The sequence below is a fragment of the Capronia coronata genome (assembly GCF_000585585.1).
Source record: "Capronia coronata CBS 617.96 chromosome Unknown acBCG-supercont1.5, whole genome shotgun sequence".
Lineage (NCBI taxonomy): Eukaryota > Fungi > Ascomycota > Eurotiomycetes > Chaetothyriales > Herpotrichiellaceae > Capronia > Capronia coronata.
Window position 1 is genome coordinate 704,471 of NW_006912897.1, and position 19,327 is coordinate 723,797.

Genomic DNA, 19,327 nt, shown 5'->3' on the forward strand with positions numbered 1-19,327 from the left:
GCGTGAAGCATCGAAAAACGACATGCATGAATTTGAATGATAGCTAGTTCTCCATTTTCTGCCTCACGGAGCTGGCCAGATAGCGGTTGCATCTGAGGCCAGAGTTTGCTGGAGCAAACATATGAGGCCAACACGTTTATATCACCCAATTCATCAATCAGTTCGCTTCATCTTTACGATTCTAGAGGTTTGTGTTGGTTGAGGTTCACGAGTGTAGCTTGAGTGACCGCCTCCTCTATATAACTTAATCACATTTCCGCGCTGGTGACAGGAGTTGTTCACCTTTTGGTGAAAGTGGGAGCAGACAACTTGAACCTCACTTTCAGATACTAGTATCTCTCGCACTCTTCCTGTTTAGATTTCACTCAATCACTTGCTCACAACTTATGATTCAACCCATATAAATCGCTTGATCCTCTCTCCACCTCTCCCATGTCAGGTTGGCCTGTCAATAACAGTCAATCTAACAAACCGACCAACACTCTACAACCACAATGTTCCGTCGACTACCCCATACGCTACCCGCGGATCCAGTGTTTCCCGCCGACCTCGAAAGCCTCGGCTTCTTCGTCAACGAGCAGGACCAGATCCGACTGATCAAGAATCCGGCGCAGAAATACCAGTACCAGATCAACAAGAACGACCGGGTCAATCAGGTGTGGAAGCAAGCGAACAACGGTTAGTTTTGGGTTCTTCCTTTTTTTTTTGTATCGTCTTTTTTTTTGTGACTTATGACTCCCTTCTCTTCTCTCTTCTCTCCTCACAATTTTCTAACAAGCCTAAAATAGATGCTGTCTACGAAATCGTCCAAGATCGCCTATCAAACCTCGGTCTCGAGCGCGTCAGACTGCCCCTCGGCGCCACCGAGACCGACAACCACGTCCCGATCCTCGTGTCCAAGGACCTCGCGACCAAAGACCGCGTGATTGTCTTCTTCGGCGAACGCCATGTCGAGCCTGGGATCCTGTCCTGGCGCGTCATCGGCGACGAGGGCATCAAAGTCGGCTCACTCCAGGAATTCGTGTCTGCGGCCCTGTTCACGCCGACGCCGACGTCTCAGGGCACGGCGCCGGGCATCGTCATTGCAAATCCGTGTCAGCTGCTCTGGTATCGGGGCGGTGGGCGGGCCATGTCTGTGAATGCGTGGCAGAGCTTGCCTCGGGCGTCGGCGGTCCATGAGCCGTTCCGGGTCGACGAGGCCAAGAACAAGATTGCGGCAAATGGTGATTATAGAGAACATGTCGCTTATGTTCTTGAGCAAGTCCTGCCTCGGTTGACTAAGAAGGGGGCGAAGCTGGATATTGTTGGGATTGAATATCCTGGGTCTGAGGTCGTTGAGTATTTCGCTTTACATTGTATGGTGTTCCTTGTCTTTTCTGTGTTTCTCTCTCTCTCTCTCTCTCTCTCTCTCCCTTCTGTATTAGGGATATTGGTGTTATTGGTGATATCACTGCATCCCTCTCTCTCTCTCTCTCTCTCTCTCTCTCTCCCCTTCTCTCTCTCCCCTTCTCTCTCTCCCCTTCTCACTCTCTCTCCCCTTCCATCTGTTAGGAACATGACGATTAGTTGCCTACATCTCACTGACTTCTTGGCTGTAGGGAATCCTACCTGGTCGTCTCGCGTTACTGGGATCTCGCTCATCGAGCCACAGCACAAAGTGCAGGAGCTGCTTGACGGCGGATTCGACGACGACTCTCCAGAGTTCATCAAGTTCTTGTCTCGCCGGTGTCGGGCTTACTTTGTCAGTTCGGCGGCCATTGAGACTCCCATCGCGGGCCGCGAGCTGTACGGGTGCAATTGCTACTCTAGTGGCGAGGACTCGTACCAGGAGAACGCGATGGTTCGGTGCTGGAGGAGCGTGCTGGACTGGTTCAATGTCTTGTATGCGAATCCTGACCATGAGGAGATTGAGTTCGTGACTGTCGATGGCTCAGGACAGGCGGACGAGGTCAAGCTTGGGTGGTAGCGTTCGGGAAGGGTGAATGGTTCATCTCGGAGTCAAATACCATTTAGGGACGTTTAGTCGATGCTGGGATGATCAGCTTTCATCAAGGCAGGGTGTTCAGGACCAAGGGTTTTCTCGTGCTGGGACAAAAGCGAATGGTGCATTTGGCTGGCGCATGTTGCAGGTTGAACGGGAAGAAGATTTATGGCTGAGCGCTCAATACAAAGTGGCATTATGATTATAATACCAAAAGACGTCGACTGAAAATGGCTCGTCACTTGAGAAAAGGTTCATCTCGTCCGAATAGGACGTCTTCCAGCCTGCGAGAGATTCTGGCTGCGAGCAATAGACAAACTCGGCGCTGATGAGCCTCGGAGCACAGATAGATTCCTCAAATACATTTACACGCAGCTACCCAAAAAGGACTTGGGAATGAATGGGCTGTAGTCGCTGAATCTTGGGTATCTTCTGATGTCCTCGCCATCCTCATCATGCCGACTGGCCACTCAGTAGTAGAAAGGCCCCCTCGACTTCAAACAGCAGCATCACGCATCAATCTCACATGGCTTTTGAATCTGCGCTGAGTTCCTGCCTGTGTTTTTCTTTGCAAAGCAGTGAAGACGCGATCTCATACGTCCACACCTCTCTCCCTTCCAACTATCCCTCTCACTCTCACTCTCACTCTCACCTTGTCACTCATCGCCAGCCGACCGCTGTGTTATCCAACGCTCACTCCACCACGGACAGTGTCCTCTGCCCAGTGTTCTCCGCACAAGATGGTCAAGTTGCGCGGCATCGAGATCTGCATTATCTCCCAGTTCGACATTTGCAGAATCCCCGAGTTCCGCTACCCGAGACCTTACCAGGCACCAGCAGACCCTTTCCAAGTACGTGACACGGACAGTGCGAGAGAAGAAACAAAGACAACCGCATCGGCCTTTTCATACCCAACCGCATCTTGCTATGTTCCCGTCTACCCCGGTAGTCAGATCTGGTTCGAATATACCGTCGACGGACCTCATCCTCCAGGAGCGGCGTACTTTTTCAAGCTGTACTTGAACAACAAAGTAGTCACGGCTTGGGATTGTACAGCAAAACACGGGTTCCATGGCAAGATGATGTATAACCTGGTCGTGGATGGTGATGGTGGTGATCCAGCAGCTGGCGAGCTTGGGGTGAGGAGACTGGCCCTGAGGTTCGGAGATGGGGTGGTTGGACAGGCCGGTCACGATGTTTCAAAAACAGGAAAGGGAGTGGACAGGCATACGAGAGATGGATGGCAGGAAGATGTGATCCAGATCAATGTCCATAGGATCGAACACAGGAGGAGAGTTCGGGACTTACAGCCTGGATTGGGATTCGTGGATGTCAATGGCAACCAAGGCGATGGACTGCGGTCAGTGTTTGTTCATTCATCTCTCACTTCCATTTGTTCATTCATCTCTCACTTCCATTTGTTCATTCATCTCTCACTTCCATTTGTTCATTCATCTCTCACTTTCCATTTCGGTCGCCCCTTTGGCTGCCCTTCGATCTCTTTCAAAATCTCAACCTCGCTGGTTTCTTGTTCTTGGGAAGGCTAACTCACTCTCACAGTCTCACCGATAGTGGCCTTCTTGAACCAGGCTTCCGTCCCAAGCGCTACCAATACCAACTTCTTGATCCACTCGACATGCCTTACGCAGCGTTCCGATTCTATTGCCGTCCCTTTGGTAAGCGACTGCCGACTGAGGGCGCAGAAGAAAACTCACATTTCTCAGAATATCTCGAAACCCGTGGCATCACCCGCCTGCGCGACTGGACCTCTCCCCGCAGCTCAATGTCTTCAGGAAGCACTGCTTCGCAAGTGTCAGATGAAGACTCACAACACAATACTGGACAGGACACTCACCAGCGGATTGACTCTTCAGGATCTCCATTGACAAGCTCTCAACCTCACCCAGCTTCCTCTCATTCGCATGGCATGGTCAGCACGGACCTTACCCGGGGAAACAACCATCCTCTTATCAGGGTGGTTAACGGATCCGTGTCAATCCCCCTAAGTGACTCGGACGACTCGCTAAGTGTCAGAACCAAAGACAGCATTGAAGAGTTGCCTTCCTTGGTCACTCGATCGCCCAAATCCCCCCGCTCACCAGGGAAGCGATTACTAGAGACCCGCCTCAAGACCGAAGCGGGGATACCGCCCTCGCCAACCAGATCTCCAATGTTTGCTCGCCACCATCTGAAGAAGAAACTCACAGTCAATATCAGTGGAGCGGAGTTTGACGTGGAGAGGAAGAAGCGGCCATTGAGTCCCTTCACAAGCAGCGGACTGCTTCGGAAAGCTTGTATCCTGCCTCAAACGGCTCCAGCTGCAGTTACCGAGTTTGGGCCTACAGTGGAGGATGAAGTAAGAGAAGAGATGAACAAGACCAGAAGTGATGTGGAAGCCAAAGAGGTCTCCAGGACCACCAGAGCAGAACGTGGGGGCAGCAAGTTGATGGGGTTCCTCGGCAGGAGAATCAATAGGGAGAAATGAGGATAGCGCTTGATATCAAAAGGCATGGTCTTGTTGAAAGGACCCTGCGCATCTTCTCAGTCTTCGAAAGACCATGTCGAGGCTTGCGGGTCAACCGGAGCAGAGTATCAGGTCGAGCAAACCATGGACGGGTCTCAAGTCGCGGATCATGACGATGTTTCGGTCAATGAGAGTGTATGCTGGCAAGCAGTACCTCAGAGCATGTCGTTGGTGAACACGGGACTGGTAAGTGCTGGTCAACGAATGAGTGCTCTGTTCAAGCATCTCCAGGGCGTCTCATCGATCAATGCGAGAATCCATTGCTCCATCAAAGCCGGGCAGAGTGCCTGCTACAGACGTTGGTCTAAGTAGAACAATATGTGATCCGGAGGTCAAAACTAGTAGACAAGCTAAAATGGCCGGGTTGTCATACAACTTTTGGGAATGAGAGCTACTCGGCAATGCACAAACATGTTGATTGACTGCGGATGTTCTTGAGACATCACGGAATCCTGAATGTGAAGCTGTTGATTGTCGCCCCTTTAACACAACGGGCCTTATATGGATGATCGCAAATGGAAGCTTTCCCGAGTCACCACCATTCCATTCCAGCCTTGCGATCCAACGGACCGCATTCTCAACCGTCTCAACTACAGTGTCCAACTCAGTAGTAGTTGCTACTAAGGACACTCCTCATGTCTTGGGTCCATATACAAATGCCATAACAATGTCGTCGTACCGCTCTCGTGGCGGAGCAAACCCTCAACCACCACAGTCCTACCGCTCATACCCTCCTCACCCCCAGCGAGACGACTTCGACTTCTACGATGACCGCCCGAAGTCGAGATCTCCCGACCGCACTCATTCCAGACAGAGTCCTGCACCACATGGTAAACTTATAGCATCAGAACTGGGGTGATATCTTTTTCGGAATGTTTACAATACTGATGGGTCCTTTTCTTGCAAAGAAGACACAACATCCAAGCCGATGACCGTTGAGGCGCAAGAAGGGTTTCGCATTCGCGGCAGAAGCGCACGCAGTCCGGATCGCCCCCTCCGATATGAACAACAGCAACAGCAAACGCAACGAGAGCATAACCATGGCAACGGCAGCCGGGGGGTGTCTCGCGAATACCGTGACGGCGAAGACGGTGATCGTGATCGGGGGACATCCGGCTACGGCTACGAAGGCCCCAGTTCACAGTCACCGCGGCGGCAGCGGTCGTATCACGACCGAGATGATCCTTGTTCGCCATCGCCTCGTCGGGCAAGATCGTATCATGACAGAAACGACTCTCGCTCACCCTCACCCTCACCTCGATCAATAAGACCATATCATGACCGAGATGATCCTCGCTCCTCTACCAACCCCGACAGTCGCAGTCGAAGCGGTGGACGCGCCCGCACGCCACCCGATGAGAGACCTCCGAGTCGAGGAAGACCGAGCAAGGAGATCATGCTGGAGGGATTGGCACCATACCTGACTGAGAATGATGTTCGATCAACCCCATCTACCTACCTACCTACCTACCACAACTGTCTTGTACCACATAAGCAATACCTCTCTTGTTTCAGTCTCCTCATTCTGGTCGATTCGCTCCTGTGTCATGGACAGTTTTGGCTAAGATATGGAATTTGTCGGACAGATTTCACTCGAATTGCAACGATACTATCATGCAGAAGGCTTGGATGATGTCCGCGTCATTCGTGATCGACAAACCAGTAAGTGGGCATGGTAGATCCTTGTTTTGAAGTTCTTGCGTTTGACCGACAATCACGCAGAGCAATCAAGAGGATTCGGCTTCCTCCGCTTCTCGAGTCAAGAGCAGGCAGAGGATTTCATGGACCGGAATTATCCTTTTCTCTACCTCTATGGTGACAACGACAAGTCTAATGGAGATTCATCCAAAGTTCGGATCGCTTTCGGCCGCGAACGAAAAGAGCCGGTTCGGTCTGAAGATGCCGACTGGATCTGCACTGTGGTAAGATGCGAATTGCTTTTCTCTCAAGACCGCGCGCGCACTAATAACTGGGAATAGTGTACTATCAACAATTTCTCCACTCGAAGCAGATGCTTCCGATGTCAGGCTTTGAGACCAGGTTGGACCGATTGCTTCCCCCTGTTCGCTCATATTTGTACTCACACGCGCAGAACCCGGTTTCGAGGTACCCGCAAAAGCACCGAATGTCGGAGACAATGATGTCTCTCCCGATAATGCGCCATCGCAATTCTTGCTGTTCCGCGGCCTGGAACCCTCAGTCACGGAAGAGTTATTTGCCAAAGGCGTGGCTAAGTTGAACAAACCTGGCTCATCAACCACTCAACGAGATGAAGCATCCGGCAAGAAGGGGGCGAAAGTTGCCTCGACGACTGGAGATGCCAATCTCGGAGCTAAAGAGGGCACACTCAGACGAGTGCTTCTAGTACGTGATCGCAGGACCAACGAGAACTGGCGCTACGGATTCGCAGAGTATGCTTCCATCGAAGATGCGCAGGCTGCATTGACACGGTATAATTCGTTCGAGCGGTTCACTATTGCTTCCAAACAGGTCTTGGTCAGCTACATTCACGCCGGAGTCTTTGTACCCGTCCTGAACCCCTCGGCGAGCACGAAACGATTCACATTCAGTCCACTAGGCAATCCGGCCATGAAGCTGGCATACTGGGACGAGAATGCATATGTCGCGGAGCTGGCCGTGTCGAAGCCTGCATCGAGGTCAGACAAGAAATCGTCCACAGCGGACGGCAAGACGTCCAAAGAAACGACTGACAAGCCTAAGAAGCGCAAGGCACAAGCGGAACCCGAGACGGCGGGAGTCGTCAAAAAGCCAGCACCATCCCATCTCCAATTCTGGAGCAACAGACACGCCGAGCTGCATGGCATTGGACAGAAGTCAGGCGACAGTGGTGGCAAGGACGAAAACACCCCCAACAAATCGAGTGATAACAAAAACAACGGCGACACGGCTGCCCCTCCGTCCCAGTCGTACGCCGACCCCGACCGACGGTGCTGCTACCTCTGCATGCGCCAATTCCCCAACAACGCCGAAGTCAACAAGCACGAGCGTCTGAGCGACCTGCACCGCCAGAACCTCCGGGACGAGGCGAAAGTCAAGAAAGCCCTCGCCAAACTGGCCAAGCATGGCATCCAGCCGAACCAGCCCGTCGTGTCGGCCATGCAGTACCGCGACCGCGCGCGCGAGCGACGCAAGATCTACGGCGTGGTCAACAAGAAGGGCGAACAAGTGCAGCCTCCCCCTCCTCCTCCGGGGGCGCAACGGTCGGCGAAACAACCGGCGTCCTCGGGATCGGGCGACGATGCCGACGAACCTGCCGCTCCTGTGTCTGTGCCTGTGCAATCAAAGGGTGCTTCGCTGCTGAGTAAGATGGGATACACGGCCGGGCAGGGTCTCGGGGCTTCCGGCGAAGGCATGACCGCACCAATCAGTCAGGATGTCTATGTTGCCGGCGTCGGGCTCGGTGCGGAGGGCGGCAAGGTCGGCGATGCGGTCGTCGAGGCCGAGCGGAATACTAAGGGCGGCTATGATGCTTTTGCGGAGAGGACCAGAGAAGGCGCCAGAGAGAGGTATGCTCGGTTAGGTTAGGTGAGGGTGCATCTTGCTTGGTTCGCCTACCTACCTACCAACTGGTGCTGAGATGACAGAAGCTGGAGCTGGAGCTGAAGCAGGAGTGGGTGCTGGCCATGCTGAGAAGGGTGGTTTGCATCACTCTCTTTCTCTGGTCCTGTCCTGATGTCTATCTCGTCGCTACATTGCAGTGCTGTACAAACAGGACTAGTTCTGTTTTGCACCAAGGGGAAAGTCAAAGAACCCAGTCTAAGCAGAGCAGAGAAATAATCTTGTAAAGCAATGTCAAGGATGAATGCCATCGGTTACCGCTTCTCTCCTTTTCCTCCTACTCCTACTACCACTACCACTACTCCTCCTGCTGCTGCTGCTGCTGCTGCTGCTGCTACAACAGCCCACCACCCTCATCTCCATTTTGCATCTTGTCGGTCCAAAAATCAGCACTGCACCGACGCAAGAGACATGAGAGCGATGAGCTCCGCTGAAAGAGCCGAAGTTTCAAAGTAAGGTATTTGTGATTGAATCACTCTAATGTAGGGGGAAGGGGGTGGCCTTTCTACTTGGGAGGATAAAAGTGATGGCCATAGAACGTCGTTAGTTATGTATTAGGGAGAGAGAGAGAGAGGGAACAACTACAGACTTAGGAGGACAGATAGGACAGACGCAAACAAAACCGGGCAGCAGGGCAGGAAAGTCATGATCCTCATTTTCAATAATTGCTGATCTCTCAAATCTGTCTGGAGTTCAAATAGCTCATGGTATGGTGGCTGTCTTTGGAGACGCTTTGGCGGGCCTCTAGAGGCACAAGGGCAAGCTGATCCGCCAGAAACAAGCACGCATGTCCTGCGTCAGCAAAAGATGGTGTGTGTCTTCCGAGTCTGAACACAGGTATTGCAGGTATTGACCCGAGTGAATCAAGAACCATAAGCCCTGGCTAGTGTGGTATGGCACGCCTTGACTGCTGCTGTGATGCTCACACCTGTTTTCCATTCTTCAGCACCGCTTGCTGTCGCCCGTTCTTCGGTTAGACAAAAAAGCCCAAGCCCAAGCCCAAGCCCAAGCCCGTGTTGGCAAGAAGAAAAAAAGCCCTCTCCCCTGCTAGGGATGTTCAGCTGCTCCGTTCCGTATATCACGGACACATGCCATCTTTCATCCAAGTCATGCCTGTTCCCCAACTTTCCCAGAAAGTAGGGGTATTGGCGTCCCGACTTGGCCACTCGTTGTATGATATCTGTGCCATTGGGTCAGTCCCTTTCCCCATGGTCATTGTCCTTTGTCGTAGGTAGTAGTCATCAGTTTCGTAGGAGACACGTTATGCTCGCCCGGTTCTAGGACGTGGGGCCCGCTCCACCCCTTGTGCACCTGTGAAAAAAGGAATCCACCGGAAAATGTGCCTCCGTATGCCCCCGCTACACCAGCGGAGCATGCCCGAAATTTCCAAGAAAAAAAGTCTCATAGGTGCCCCCTTAGGATGCCCCAGTATTTCCGCGTTCACGCGTTCGGCTGCGGCCTCCTTTCATGCTCTTGACGCGACTGAGAAAGCCACCACCAGATTTGGGTTCTTCAGTACCCATGCTGTCAGCAGTCACTCTTCTTTCCAGACCTACAAAACCTCGTCGAGGACTGCTAGGTGCACGAGCTCGACCGGTCTTTTGCTGTTCGTCGACAAAGGCAATCTGTGGGGCTTTCCTGTCATAGTCTCTGTCGTAGTCCTGGAAGAATGGATTGGTGGCGTTTTGATCCGATCGTCCTGTGCCTAGTGGACTGCCCGTCACTCCCATGGGCTCAGGAGAGGTCATGCGTCCTGTATCGGAGTACTTTGGACGGACGGATTTGATTCTTTGTGCCAAGCTCTTCTTGCGAGACAATCCTGCTGTATTGGCTGCTTGCTGAGCGGCTTCATACTCGCTCTCGCGCCGTTGGATCGCGGCTCGGCTGGCAGGGGCACCTTCTAAGAATGTGCTTGTACCAAGACCATACGTCTCCTCACCATGGACTGGTTCCGTCCGAGCCGTAGGGTTAAAGCTGGCGCCCCGATCAATTTGTGGGCGACGAAGATACTCGACATCCTCATCTGCGACAGCGGCTTCATTGTAATCGACGTGTGCCTCTTGACCCCGCCCATGGTACTGGTCAAGGTTTAGTTTGGAGTTGAGAGGACCCGAACCTCCAAGTTGCATGTTGACCGAGTCTTTGGGGAATGCTTGGATCGGAGCTTGTCTAGCACCCTTTCGGTTGCGATGGGGATTACAGGCATCGAACGGGCCATCATGATGGAATACTAGAAGTCTGTCAGAAGATCCAGCTAGTAGGGGAATATCAACTTACATCCAGTCCCGTAGATGCTGGTGACGTCGAGTTTGTCAATGATATCCAACTTTGCGCTGGGTTTCTTGGAACGTTGGGAGCCTTTTTCGTCTCTTTGTTTCCTGTCCTTCCTCCTTCTTTCTGCTTCAGGATCCAGCGGCTTGAGCTTGTCGCGGACGGATGATTCCGAGTTGCGCCGAGGCGGACGGGCGGCACGAGGACGATTCGGTGCCGGTGCCGGTGGATCTGCAAAGATGTCAAGCTCGTCTTGCCGGGTTCGAGGGTTAGCTTGTTGGCGTCGACGCTCTTCGTCGGAGTTGCTTGGTCTGTGGCGGGATGGGAGTCTCCTCGGATAAGGTCGCGAACCACCATTTTCTCTACGTCCAGCGCCGTTCACAGATAGTTGTTGCGCAGGCTTTGAAGCCGAGTCATTGATGTTCAGCAATTCCTTCCACGGTCAGATAAAGCGCTGTCGCCAAAAGACATGTTACTCACAAAGAAGTCTGTAGTTTCATCGGCCGAAGGGGTTTTTACATTGTTAGTCGCAGTTGTGGCCCTGGTTGCTCCATCCCGCGACACTATTTCACTGGCATCAAGGAATGGATTTGTGGTAACACTTCTGATGGGAGGAAGCGCTGGACTGGTGCCATTGTCGGAGAGACGGCTGCGGAACGGATTGTTTGATGCGAGGGGAGAAGGCCTGCGTTCTGGAAGACGGATGTCAGTCATATTTACCATACTGAGCAGCGCGTGCAAAGAGAGGAAGTGAACGCAAAATGAACGAGCAGATGACCACCAAGAGCGGAAAATGGCGTAACAAAGACGACGAGCACGCGCAGAACGTAGGTAGGAATGTACCTCACATACCAATAAAAGGTGCAGCCTGAGCCATTGTTACCCCTGACTGCGGATTCAATTCAATGTCTCTCTTCGCAGCGTGAGAAGTGTAGGCGTTGGTGGTGACGAGCAGATGATCGGTCAAGGAGAGTCAGTTGAAACCTAACAAGAAGGTCGTCGTCGCGGCAAAGGGGGAGTGTTAATTCCAAACGATCCACGGTCTCCTTGCTTTGCTGGCTGACAATTCAATTCAAGAGACTTTGTCTGGTGTGGGTCGTGAACACCCGCCGATACAGGAGAGAGTGGTCTTGTTTAGGTTGAGGAGTGGACTGTTATGGGTGGTCCCCGTAACCCCCTATTTGGGAGACAATCACAGGAATACGGGCGGACCAAGACCGTGCACCGGCTAACCAAGAGATCGGTAGGCGGTAGGCGTATCGCTGCGGGATGGAAGGCAATACACAAGTACGTTATACTTGAAGCCGCGGTGAATGATGTTGGAGGAGAAGAACGAAGTAGAGATAGAAGGGGGATTTTTTGGAAGGTGAAGTTGGTCGCAGCGAAAAGCGATTCGTAGGCGATGTCTTATTGTTATTAGGAGCAAGTTGTGCCACTATTGTTGTTTAGTCGCCGCTGTTCTAGGGAGAAACATTGACGCGGAGAGGAAGTGCGCAGGCTTGCCAGCTGCAGTGCCAGGGCTCAGGGCTCAGGGCGCAGTTGCACCACCAACCGATCTCTGGAGGGGGAGACGCAGGCACACCAAGACACCACCACCACCCACAACTCTCCCACACCATAGATCACAGACCACGCACCATACCGAACTGGCACAACTGCTATACAGCACCGACCACCTCTCCCCCTGACTATCGACGACTACTTTGTACAGTAGTGTCGTCGTCATATCCCAAGCCTCTTGACCAGCCAGAACTACGTACCTACTAAGACTACCTACCTTGGCCACATCTTGATCTGAAAAGCGCCGGCCAACTGAAGGTCAATTCGCCAACGGTCCTCCTCAGAGGTCCTAGTGACATCTTTTGGCAGCCGTGGCAGCAGCAGGGACAGCAGGGACAGCAAGGAATTGCCATTTGATCGACTGCGAATCTCCCGTCTGGTCATCGGCAGGATTTGACAGAGTTGATCATCCCCCCTTTGTTGTCCAAACCTTGACCAGGTTGCCTCCAGAGACCCGAAACCCGAAACAACCAGCAGACTGGCACGCTCTGTCTTGTCCACTGCTGCACAGCCTCACCCTTTGCTCCCGCATCCACTCAGAGCCTTGGGCGACGCTCTGCCCTTCGAGAGACTGAGACACACTCTGCGAGTTGAGAATCGGAGTGCTCATTCCAGCACTCCAATAAAATATCCTTCCTAGCTTCCTCATACAGCTTGCCCCCCAGACAGCTGTCACTGAAGGAGCCTATCACTGTCCTCAAGAGCACAGATCAACGGTTTTTAGCACTTTACTCTATGTTTGCGCGAACTCACACATAACACGTAACACGAAAACGGTCCGGCAACTGTCGTCGCGTTACTTTTTGGTCCTGCCACCACACCGCAATCTAACCAAGTGCGGGCGAATGACACCTGCGACGAAAAGCACGAAGTCCAGATAACGTTGATTGTGACATACCATCAGGCTCTTCGACGAACGTTTTCCGCCAAAGCAACCACTAACGTTGATTGATTACCTACGTATCGTCCACGCATACTGGACACGTCTCCTGCATTTACGCGTAAGCCACTTACTGGCATCAACGCAGAACAACGTTGTGCCTGCAGCGGCGGACTTCACACTACTGCTTCTAGCGGCACAGATCTTAGGTTCTGGACCATCGGTACAACCTGTTTGATTCCTCATCGGCCTAGACATCGCATACACAATTGCGCTCAATTCATTATCCACTGACAGCCGTTGCGACGAGTCGACAGCTTGTTGCTCGCATCGAAGCTAGGCGCACACTGCAACAATGGAGTCCACCACACCGCCAACTCCTATCTCGCAACGCTTCACCTTGGAGCTCGAGTTTGTCCTGTGCCTTGCGAATCCTCATTATCTCCAATATTTGGCCGTAAATTATCCCCATCTACTCAACAAACCGACGACATCTCAAGGAGCTGCCGATGATGAAGACTCTGATGCTTCGCGATTTGCAAGATACCTCAAATATCTTTACGAATATTGGCGGACTCCGGACTACGTCAAATACCTGACGCATCCGGGCGCGACTCTTCGAAACCTCGAACTACTACAGCAGGAACAATTCCGAAGAGATATTATTAGACCCGACGTCATTGCCAGACTGCTCGAAACGAATCCTGCTCAGGATGGTCCTGGACATGTTAACGGGCCAGAGAATTCACCTGTCCAACCAGCCTCCTAGGCCGGATATCCCCCTGTATAGCCGGGCTTAAGTTTTTCCCGGACTAGGGGTCGTCAAACCGGTTCATCTGGGCTCTCAACCGCATGCTCCACCTTGAAACGCATTGTGCAGCATATTCAGGTACGAACCACACAATGGGGAAGGTGAGATCATCGGACGGTACTCAGCACCCTGTGTTACGTCCTCTGGTCATTCAACCAGACGGACTTCTGTTTGATTGGGATGTTGCAATATGCCAGGCCACGCTCGGCAAGTCCGCCCTTTGTCCCAATATGGCCCTATACCAACCTCCAGGTTCGACTTCCATGGTCAGGGCTAGGGAGGCAAAGATACATATCACCTCCAGACTGGTGTCTCTCCTCAATGAGCCTCTGATTCTTTGGTCAATCCATAAAAATGGCATAAAACTTGACCTGTTGGCCCTCGTAAGGGACGGGGTCTGTCATCAGCGTCGTATGGGAAGCGATGAGCATCAATGACGTGGATGGCGGCCACATCTGTATTCGCACCACAAGCACCTGCTGCAATGCTTATCAAGCTTCAGCCACAACCTGGTGTGCCATTTGCTGGTTGATCCAAGGTTTCAGACCTGGAATGCCGGTGGTCGCTAAGACTTAGATTGAACGGCAAGTCTGTTGCGAGTGCATTGATGAGGACGATAAGGAAGAGCTCGACTCGATTCGTAATTTGATTGCCAGCAACAATGGCCGAGTACCCATCAACCTGGTCTGGTCATGCCGAAATACACTTCTACTTGAAGGGGAACATATCTTGATACCCACAGTTTTCTGGTCAATTCAACTGACTGGATGAGGTACTTGTCTACTAGAAGCCAGAGGCATGTGGTTTATGGCTACCGTCGCGTCAACCCTTGAAGGATACTCCGTCTCACTATTGGTGGTCGTGAGCTTTCCCCAAGCTGATGATCGTCACAAGAGTTCTATCTAGAGCCTCCTTCCTTGCATGACCGTCTAGGGTTTGATTGATATTGTTCTGATCCCCTCATAGTCAGTACAGCCTAGGGTAGGATAGTCTGCCATAGCTGCCACGCCACAAGGGCAATGGAGGGCAATGATCGTTGGAGCCTTGCGCAATTTTTGTCCTGCGTTTATTTCTGATGTTCATCACGCTTCCAGGTCGGCACCACCGGATCGTTGTCTTGTCGCTTTTCAAAGGAGAAATGACAGTTCTGCAGCAGCAAGCTTTGTTCTACAACTGTAATCAATGATGATGGAGCAAGGAGACACCGAGTTCCGACATACCACCGCCTCCCTTGCCCATCACGTACAACATTTTCTTGGAGTACGATGCATGCAGAGCCATTCCACCTCCGAGAGACCCGTGGAAGAACAGCCGTACCGAAATTAACGGAGGAATCGACCCAGGCCTTTCCATTGCATTGGCTCTCACCTCACCACTGTGCTCGTGACCTATTTGACCAGCTCCCAAACACAGCAAACGATAGTGATACCCGCGCAACCCATGGCGACAAAAACGTGAAGTACTTTAGTACTGCACTCTGCGACTAGATTTCACGCACAAAGCCTTAGTAGTCTTTGTTTCTGTTTCCCCAAAGCCCCCAAACCAACAAAAATAAAATGCAGAGTACGGGTTTCGAACCCCCTTCTCTCTTTCCGAGAAAGGAACGAAAACTCTGACACCTCCGAAACCCAATTACCGCCGGTAGGTAATTGAGGTTCGAAGGGCCGAGAAACCTGTCGGGAGGTTTTTTGTATCCGGTCGTGTTCGTCTGGTTGCTCTCCTTCCATAGGTCCTCGGCGAGTTCGAGGCCATCAACGGCAAAGGAACCTTCATCCATCATCCGCAGTCTCACCACCAGCTACAACCGGTAAGGTTGGTAAAGCCAGCAGCGCTTCAACTCGGAGTCAGTCCAGTCAGGGGTCCGCCTCTAGGATTCACGGCTTCGCCCAAGTGCAAGCAGTCTCATAATCTGGTGGCCACACCCTCACGCCTCAGCTAGCCTAGCTCTCGTGGGAGGAGAGCTATGACCGAAACCCGGGATAGTTATGAGAATTGTTGGAGGGAATTTGGCAACTTGTAATATTTAACCTTGATTTTTCCGGGAGGGTGCCGGGTCAGTATGTTCAGTGAAGCGCTGTGTTGTTCGAGTTGTTCAGATAGGTGTGTCAAATGTTTCTACTATACCTCACTTTCATATGTTGACACCCTCTAGAGTGTACCCTGGTAAGTGATAGTCTGTGCTCATGTAGGATGCTGTCGTCTCCAGGGTTGATATATCGCCGCCGCTCCGCTCTACCCTTTGCTTCATCTGTTTTCCCTCCTGTCTCGTCATAGACTGCAGTCAAGAAGAAAACCGCCGCAACTTGAATGCTACTGCAGCCAACAAGGTAATGCTGTTGATGTCGGGCGATTGGGCGATTGGCTTACTATGCAAATGCAAGGCGCCGTCTGGGCGTGCAGGGGAAAAGTGCTGGTTAAGAAAGCTTGTGCATCTTGGTACCATATATTGCAAGGACCGTTGTATGCGATGTTGTCTCATTTTCAGCAAAGCCTGGGACGTGCCATTGCCATGGGCGATGCTGAGGATGGTAAAAAAGATGTTCGTCTGTTGAATTGTTGGATGCTACCGTACTACTAGTACTAACGAGCTACGGCCAATTTGCACCAATCAATCAGCATGACCATGGTTGTTGCGTGGATCCGGATCGTTTCGAGCCGAAACGGTCGAGGTTCAAGGTGTCTTGGGGAAGGGGAGTCTACTTCGCAGGCAGCTACAGGTGGCTGTGTGCTCACACTCGTTTCGTTCGCCGTGCGGCAACGTCCACTCTTGCGCTTGCAACGCGCTCAGGTGTTTCCTCTCCTCGCGAATACCTTCGGACCGCTTTTCGGCGTCTATCGATAGTTTTTGAGGTCAACGACGCGACGCGCACGACCGACTTTCTCGATTCCGCGCCGATCTATGCGAAACTAACGGTCCTTGCAGAAAGAAGAAAAAACAGTGTCCGTGAAGGGAGAGGTACTCGTGAGACGTGTCGCGTCTCTTGTCGCGCAAATAGGAGGTCGACGGATAAAGAGCCTGTTTTCTGATATCATCACGGCCAGAGAAGTTGGCTACTAGTACACCACGTTCTTCTCCGAGGTTCGGTTGCGCGACTCGAAAGCAGGACAAAAGCAAGGCAGGCGCTTGCGAATTACTGCTTCCTGGAAACACATACACCACCCAATTGCGCAGATCGAGATGGTGTCAACTAGGCACCACCCACGCCCGTTCCCGGAGCCAGCGTCGCCCACGGGATCCAGCCGATCGAACACGGCAGAAGCGACATCGACACCGACACCGAAGTCATCTTCGTCCACACCACCGGACGGCACCGTCACGGTGGCGTCGAGAAGCATTCGGAAGCGTCAGTCAGGACGGTCGGTCGCTGCTAGACGAGCATCGTCGGCATCTGGAAACACGTACCTGCATAAGATACCACCCTTGCTGATGATCTGGCTCTGCGTCTCGCTTCCACTGGTGCTTTGGGACACGGGGTACATCTTCTGTCGGCCTTATTCGATGCCTGGGGGCAGCCTCCATTGGCCGTTGTGGACGCCGTACGCGCTCTACGGGACTGTGGACTATGTCTACGGCTGGCCGGCGTGGAATGGCCACGTCGGATTTTCGGCCGCGCAGGCGTCGTTGAATGCCGTAGAAACAGCCATGTATGTCTACTATTTGGCCGTGGTCTTCAGCAATAGGGCTGGGGCTGAGGGAGTCTTCCGCTCCAGCAACCTTCATGGGTTCTTCGTTGGTGAAACCGACAAGGCTATCACCGGGCCAAGAGTGGCCAAGGCTGTTCTGGTGCTGTACTCTGCGGCGGTGATGACGCTGAGCAAGACGGTGTTGTACTGTAAGTTGTCCGGGGATCAATGTGTGCTTTTACAGTTGCCTGACTGAGATTGTGACACGATTCAGGGCTCAATGAGTACTTTTCCGGGTTTGCCAATATTGGTCATAACACTCTCTCCAATCTGCTTCTGTTGTGGGTTGTTCCCAATGGATTATGGCTCATATTTCCGACTTACATCATTTATGTACTTGGAAAAGAACTCCTTGAGAATGTCGAGGGTATTGCATCCGAGAAAGAAGACTGAGACAGAAGAGGGATGCCTACCTACCTACCCACCGTACCTGAGGCATCGGGGTAATGCGCGAGGAGAAGTCAATCCGTGTCTGCATCTTCTGCCTTGCGTTCAGCCCGCCACATGATGATGCAACTCAATCCACGTCTTTCGCAACTTTTCAGATCATGGGACCTGGTGACATGGTGTATGGTTTTCAGACGTCCGAGTCATGAAGAAGGATGTGGAGCGGAGGATGTTTCCATCGAGACATTGGATGCGCCATCAGAGCCAAGATCTTACAGTTGTGTGGGTCAAACTGCTTGAAGCACTGGCAAGTCGACCTGAATGGAAGCGACTCGCAGTCGATTCAGCCGCCTCTGAATCTGGGACGACATGTGCAGCTGAGGTGTGGGCTCCCAATGGTCTTGGGTTACACCCGCAAGAGATAGCTGGCAGCCAGATGGGGACCAACGACAGGACCTAGCAATGAGCAAGGTGAAGTTGAACGGCGCTCGAGAACCGTGCTGCTTGCCGATGCACCGGCATCTCAGGCAAGGAAGGCCTGTCAATGCCGCCATTGAAGAGGATGAGGCGGGGTCGACTGGCGGGGAATAAGGGTTCTCGCATCGCTCATCACTCATCGCTGGATGTCAGCAGATGCAGAGAGGGGACAGAACGGCATGCCTAGAGTTGCATGAATCGAATGCAGGCAGGCACTGCAAGGGGTCGCAATTGGATACTAAGTGTTTGTGTCGACGGTGTGTAGAACTGGAAGGGTGAAAAGGCGCTGATAGAAATTGGAAGTCGATAAGAATGACCAGATGTCGACCTGAACTGCCGAAGATGAGGCGGAAGACGGGCAGGGAAGGAGCAAGTAGAAGCCTAGTGGATACAGTATGACCCGCCTGGGCACCGCTAGACCTATGGGGTAAATGGCGGACCACCCACAGAGTGACCCAAGATGCGGGGGTGGCGTCATGCCGGGGATTGAGCCGGGATGCAACATCGTCAAACATCCACTGCAGTGTACTGCCAGTACTAGTACAGGCAGCAACCTGATGCCGCAGATCGGATGCAGCATCCCGCTGTGATACTAGTAGTAGGACCGTGTTAATGGACTGTTTATGAGCGGATGCGGAGGAATCTCCTAATGGGGTTGGGCAGGAAGATTTAAGTGACGACAAGAAACAAGGGCTATCATATCACGCACCCATCACCCATCGTGACCTGACCTTGCAGGTACAGTACCTGTCATCCCCAACATGGAGCCTGCGACATATTTCTTCTGTGACGGGAGATGGCCAGGTGCTTTTAGGTACATATATTGCTAACAATCCCAAGGATCAGCTTGCTAGGCAGATAGCAATCGCGGGGTACTAGCAGCACTGCATATGAGCCCCGGCTTGATGCTGCGGAGCTGCAGTGGGCGGTAAGTTTCGCGCCTTGGACTGTACCTCTTGGGGCATATCTCCAGCGGGCAAGTACTTCAAGTTGTCCGCTGCATTGCAATATCCTGCTCGGTACTTGCAACGCATCCTTGCATGCAACCTCAGCTCCTTGCTGTTGTGAGAAAGAAATGGTAACAGCATTCTGCTACACGGTCCAATTCGACGCCACACAGTGTTGCAGTAGCCTGCCAATGCTTCCAGCCCTGGCACCTGCCTTTTCGGAACT

The 19,327-nt window shown here is 52.5% G+C and overlaps 6 protein-coding genes across 6 annotated transcripts; 5 read left to right on the forward strand and 1 right to left on the reverse strand.

The window, feature by feature from the left end:
- Positions 1-494: 494 nt before the first annotated feature.
- A1O1_05935 (uncharacterized protein) lies at positions 495-1,966 on the forward strand (the record flags this gene model as incomplete). The annotated part of the gene is made up of 3 exons (XM_007726818.1): positions 495-678; positions 789-1,355; positions 1,599-1,966. 3 exons carry the CDS (start codon positions 495-497, stop codon positions 1,964-1,966), a joined length of 1,119 nt encoding a protein of 372 aa, XP_007725008.1.
- A 755-nt stretch (positions 1,967-2,721) lies between these two features.
- Positions 2,722-4,466, forward strand: A1O1_05936 (uncharacterized protein; the record flags this gene model as incomplete). Its single annotated transcript, XM_007726819.1, has 3 exons — positions 2,722-3,341; positions 3,542-3,657; positions 3,706-4,466. 3 exons carry the CDS (start codon positions 2,722-2,724, stop codon positions 4,464-4,466), a joined length of 1,497 nt encoding a protein of 498 aa, XP_007725009.1.
- Positions 4,467-6,073: 1,607 nt separating this feature from the next.
- A1O1_05937 (uncharacterized protein) lies at positions 6,074-8,051 on the forward strand (the record flags this gene model as incomplete). The annotated part of the gene is made up of 4 exons (XM_007726820.1): positions 6,074-6,167; positions 6,228-6,427; positions 6,485-6,545; positions 6,598-8,051. 4 exons carry the CDS (start codon positions 6,074-6,076, stop codon positions 8,049-8,051), a joined length of 1,809 nt encoding a protein of 602 aa, XP_007725010.1.
- A 1,448-nt stretch (positions 8,052-9,499) lies between these two features.
- On the reverse strand, positions 9,500-11,069 carry A1O1_05938 (uncharacterized protein; the record flags this gene model as incomplete). Its single annotated transcript, XM_007726821.1, has 3 exons — positions 9,500-10,314; positions 10,362-10,788; positions 10,836-11,069. The coding sequence occupies 3 exons, from the start codon at positions 11,067-11,069 to the stop codon at positions 9,500-9,502; spliced, it is 1,476 nt and encodes a 491-aa protein (XP_007725011.1).
- Positions 11,070-13,150: 2,081 nt separating this feature from the next.
- A1O1_05939 (uncharacterized protein) lies at positions 13,151-13,564 on the forward strand (the record flags this gene model as incomplete). The annotated part of the gene is made up of 1 exon (XM_007726822.1): positions 13,151-13,564. One exon carries the CDS (start codon positions 13,151-13,153, stop codon positions 13,562-13,564), a length of 414 nt encoding a protein of 137 aa, XP_007725012.1.
- A 3,220-nt stretch (positions 13,565-16,784) lies between these two features.
- Positions 16,785-17,683, forward strand: A1O1_05940 (uncharacterized protein; the record flags this gene model as incomplete). The annotated part of the gene is made up of 2 exons (XM_007726823.1): positions 16,785-17,439; positions 17,505-17,683. 2 exons carry the CDS (start codon positions 16,785-16,787, stop codon positions 17,681-17,683), a joined length of 834 nt encoding a protein of 277 aa, XP_007725013.1.
- Between the last annotated feature and the right edge of the window lie 1,644 nt (positions 17,684-19,327).